Below are 3,668 nucleotides of genomic sequence, written 5' to 3'. Positions count from 1 at the left end.
GTGGCAGGTGACACTCCCCCCCGCCTCCTCCACGGTGGCATCCCGGCGTCGGTCGAGGGCCGATGGAGCATCTCCCCGAGGGGTGGTGGGGGTGAGGTGGGGGTGACCCTGTGGCCCCCCACTCACAGCCACTGCAGGGAGAAGCCCTGGCTGAGGCTGAGGCCAAGGTCACTCACGGTGAGAACCTGCAGGAGGAGAGGAGACATTTTGGGGTACAGCCTTGGGAGGGGGGGTGGGGGGGTGGGCAGAGCATCCTTCCCCCTACCCAGCTTGGCTGAGCTCCGCTCCCCCTGAACCCCCAACATGGTGGGAGAGCCACCCCAGAGACCTCACCCATCTCCTCATCCACCGACCCTGTGACAAGAGCTGGGAGAGGTGGGATGGAGACCCCCAGGATGGGAAGCCCCAGGACAGGGCATCCCAAGATGAGGCCGTACCTGGTTGTCCAGGTAGGAGAAGGGCCTCTCCTGGCCGTTCAGGAGGACTTTGCTGGGTGGCTCCCGCACCCCAAAGATGCTCAGTGTGCCAATGGTAACCTCGGTGGCCTCAGTGCTGGCGTGAAGGACGGTGGAAGTGAAGATGTTCTGCAGGAGGTGATGGAATGAGCTCAAGGTCACCAGATACCATGCCCCACCCCCACTCCTGCTCTCCCCACCATGTCCCACCTGCGTGACGTTGAACACCAGGTAGGAGTAGCTGCCCCGCTCAAAGGTGTCCAGGCTCTCTCCGTCATCCCAGAAGAGGTCCCCCCAGGCGGTGCCACTCTGGGACAAGGCCACGATGAGGCGCAGGGGGTTCCTTCGAGTCGCCTCGCTAGTGATCTCCGGTTTCTGGGGTTCAAAGACATGGATGCTGTAGGGTTTTGAGCACACGGGATGGGGGTCCAGGAGCTGAGGTGCTGGTGGGGACACACAAGCTATGGGCAGCCCCCGGGGAAGCCACGGGTGGGTGCTCACCTGGGTGGGCAGGATTGCACCCTCCCGGACATGCAGGTTGAGGTGCTCCAGGGGAGCCGGCATCTTCAGCATCTCTCCGCTGCTGTTCACCGAGAAGCCCTGGGCAGGCGGTGAGAGACACAGGCATGAGGGGGTTGGGGCCACAACGGGGGACTCGGGCATGGGTTTGGGGAGCCGCCATCCCCACCCCTTCCTCCATCAGGGCTTGCTGGGCTCAGCTGAGGCTTCCCACCCGCAGCCCCTAGACGGTTGAGCGAGGACCATGCGGCCCCCAGCCGAGCGCTGAGGTGCTCCTCACCGTGTAGAAGTTGTACCACACGCCTCGGGGGACATAGCCCGTGACCGAGTCCCCCCCCGGCTCCAGCACCGGTGTCACCAGCAGGCTCCGGCCCCACAGGAACTGCCTGTCCAGCCCCAAGGTGGCCACATCCCGGGGGAACCTGTGGCAGGATGGAGACAGGATCCGTGGTCCAACCTAAGCATCTCCCCAGCTCCCGATGGGGATGCTCTTACTCAAAGAACAAGGGCCGGGCGACGGTGTCCCCTTGCAGGTGGGCACGGTGGAACAGGGTGTAGAGGAAGGGCAGGAGGGAATAGCGGGTCAGCAGCACGTTCTTCATGGCCGTCCTCGCCGCGGGGCTGAACACTGTTGGGTCCTGGGCCTGGGGGAGATGCGGGGAGTCAGCAGCCGCCCCATCCCTGACCCCACCAGGAATCTCCACTGCCCCTGCCCTCCCGCATCCCGCATCCCCCCCCTGGGATGCCTCCCACCGGGCACGCTGCAATCCACCTTCTCATTCTGGCTGTTGTGGTTGCGGGCGAAGGGGTAGAAGGCACCGAGCTGCATCCAGCGGGTGCACAGCTCCTCTGAGGTGCTGCCGGAGAAGCCGCAGATGTCTGCCCCCACCAGCGGGATGCCGAAGAGGCTGAAGCTCAGCAGCCCTGCGGGAAGGGATGGTTAGCACGGTACGGGGAGTTTCGGAGATCCCTCCAAACAAGCAGAAAGCTTGATGGAGCTGGGGGTGCTGGGAGGGGGCTAGAGGACTGCGTGCAGCTCATGCCACCCACCTGGGATGGAGTAATACATGTCCTTCCACTGGCTCCGGTTGTCACCCAGCCAGTGCCCTGAGTACTGGCCCTGGCTGGGGAAGGTGGAGCGGGAGATGACGAAGGGGCGCTTCCCCCGGATCTGGATCAAGGCACTGGAAAACAACGGGGAGAGCCAGGGGCAGGAGGTGAGAGCAGCCCCCCAGGAGTTCCCCTTATCCCACGAGAGTGGAGGGACACATCCAGCCCCGTGGCTGCCCTGCCGTGTCGGAGGGTCGGCCCAAGCGGTACGGGGAAGGCTTGGCACCAGGACCAGCCTCATCCACCCATCCCTCCCGGAGCGGTGTCGGCTCCCCTCCTCTGCGGGGTTATTCCCATCCTAGGGGCTGTGAGCAGCCAGAGCATCTCCCCTTTGGGCCAGGCACTCAAATCATAGGACAAGGGGTAATGGCTTTAAACTAAAAGAGGGAAGATTTAGACTAGATATAAGGAAGAAATTTTTTATGCTGAGGGTGGTGAGGCACTGGCCCAGGTTGCCCAGAGAGGTGGTGGCTTCCCCATCCCTGGAACCATTCCAGGTCAGGTTGGACGGGGCTTTGAGCAACCTGGTCTAGTTGAAGATGTCCCTGCTCAGGGCAGGAGGGGTTGGACTAGATGATCTTTAAAGGTCCTGTCCAACCCAAACTATTCTATCCTACACAGCAGGATTTTGCCCCATCCCATCCCCAGGCTAGCGGGAAGCGGGATGCTCGAGTACCTTGCCGTGGCTTTGGCTTCCATCAGCCCGTAAAGGTTGTGGAGGTTGTAGTGCACTGAGGCTTTCTGCTTGGCCGAGGCACACACCGTCTTTGCAGAGAGGGAATCGCCCAGCACGGCTGCCCAGAGGGAGAGTCCCCGTTAGCACGCCGTGATGGGGGGCTGCAGGGGAGGCGAACCCCCCACGCTCGCCGGCTCTGGGCCAGCCCTTCTGCACACAGGAGCCAACCGTCACCATCAACCCAGCACCGAAAGCTCAAGCAGATGGTCCCACCCTGTACCCTGACACGACCCTGACAAGCGTGCAAGGCTTGGGCACGGACACCGGCACACACAAGTAGGGATGGAGACATTCAGGGTGTCGAACGGAGACATGATGTCTCTTAAAAGCGGTTTTCTCCCATAGCACTTGGCTGCCAGCGATCTCAAAGCACGCGGTACCTACCAGCACAGCCTTCTATTTCATCTCCCTCCTTACCCGGGGTGTACGGTGGGCTGTCGAGCTCTCCTGGGGGGCAGCCATCTTCAGACCCATCCATGAAGTTGGAGGGCTCATTCATGTCCTGAGCAAAGAAAATCATGGAGCATTTTTAAGGGGAAGATTTTGGGGATTTGTGGATAAACCTGGAAAAGCTGCATTTGAGGGACAGACGGTCCTGCCAGGACACACACCGGGTGCGAGCCAAGCTGCCGGCAGGGAGTGACCCAGGGGGGCAAGGAGGGACTTACGATCAGGGAGTGACCCAGGGGGGCAAGGAGGGACTTACGATCCAGAGGCCATCGAAGGGCACGTGGGCATGGAAGTGCTGCAGGTTCTCCAGCCACCACTGTTGCGTGTCCGGGTTGGAGAAGTCTGCAAAGGCAGTGAAGCCGGGCCAGACCTGCGGGGACACCACAAACCCACAGGCT

General features: G+C 62.1%; 1 protein-coding gene across 1 annotated transcript in view; it reads right to left on the bottom strand.

Moving 5' to 3' along the window:
• Positions 1-122: 122 nt before the first annotated feature.
• The window catches only part of LOC104287360 (lysosomal alpha-glucosidase-like), a 10,821-nt gene continuing 7,275 nt past the window's right edge, over positions 123-3,668 (bottom strand). Inside the window, exons 10-20 of the mRNA XM_009886061.1 lie at positions 3,527-3,640; positions 3,238-3,322; positions 2,761-2,878; positions 2,025-2,158; positions 1,747-1,898; positions 1,470-1,618; positions 1,255-1,396; positions 957-1,055; positions 666-830; positions 438-584; positions 123-185 (exon numbers count right to left, since the gene is read on the bottom strand). Of these exons, the coding sequence (XP_009884363.1) occupies positions 123-185; positions 438-584; positions 666-830; positions 957-1,055; positions 1,255-1,396; positions 1,470-1,618; positions 1,747-1,898; positions 2,025-2,158; positions 2,761-2,878; positions 3,238-3,322; positions 3,527-3,640 (1,368 nt within the window). The remainder of the gene's footprint in view (positions 186-437; positions 585-665; positions 831-956; positions 1,056-1,254; positions 1,397-1,469; positions 1,619-1,746; positions 1,899-2,024; positions 2,159-2,760; positions 2,879-3,237; positions 3,323-3,526; positions 3,641-3,668) is intronic.

This window comes from Charadrius vociferus, unplaced genomic scaffold (assembly GCF_000708025.1).
Source record: "Charadrius vociferus isolate BGI_N301 unplaced genomic scaffold, ASM70802v2 scaffold430, whole genome shotgun sequence".
Taxonomy (NCBI): domain Eukaryota; kingdom Metazoa; phylum Chordata; class Aves; order Charadriiformes; family Charadriidae; genus Charadrius; species Charadrius vociferus.
The sequence above is the reverse complement of the archived record's forward strand: the minus strand, read 5'-3'. Positions and strand labels throughout refer to the sequence as shown.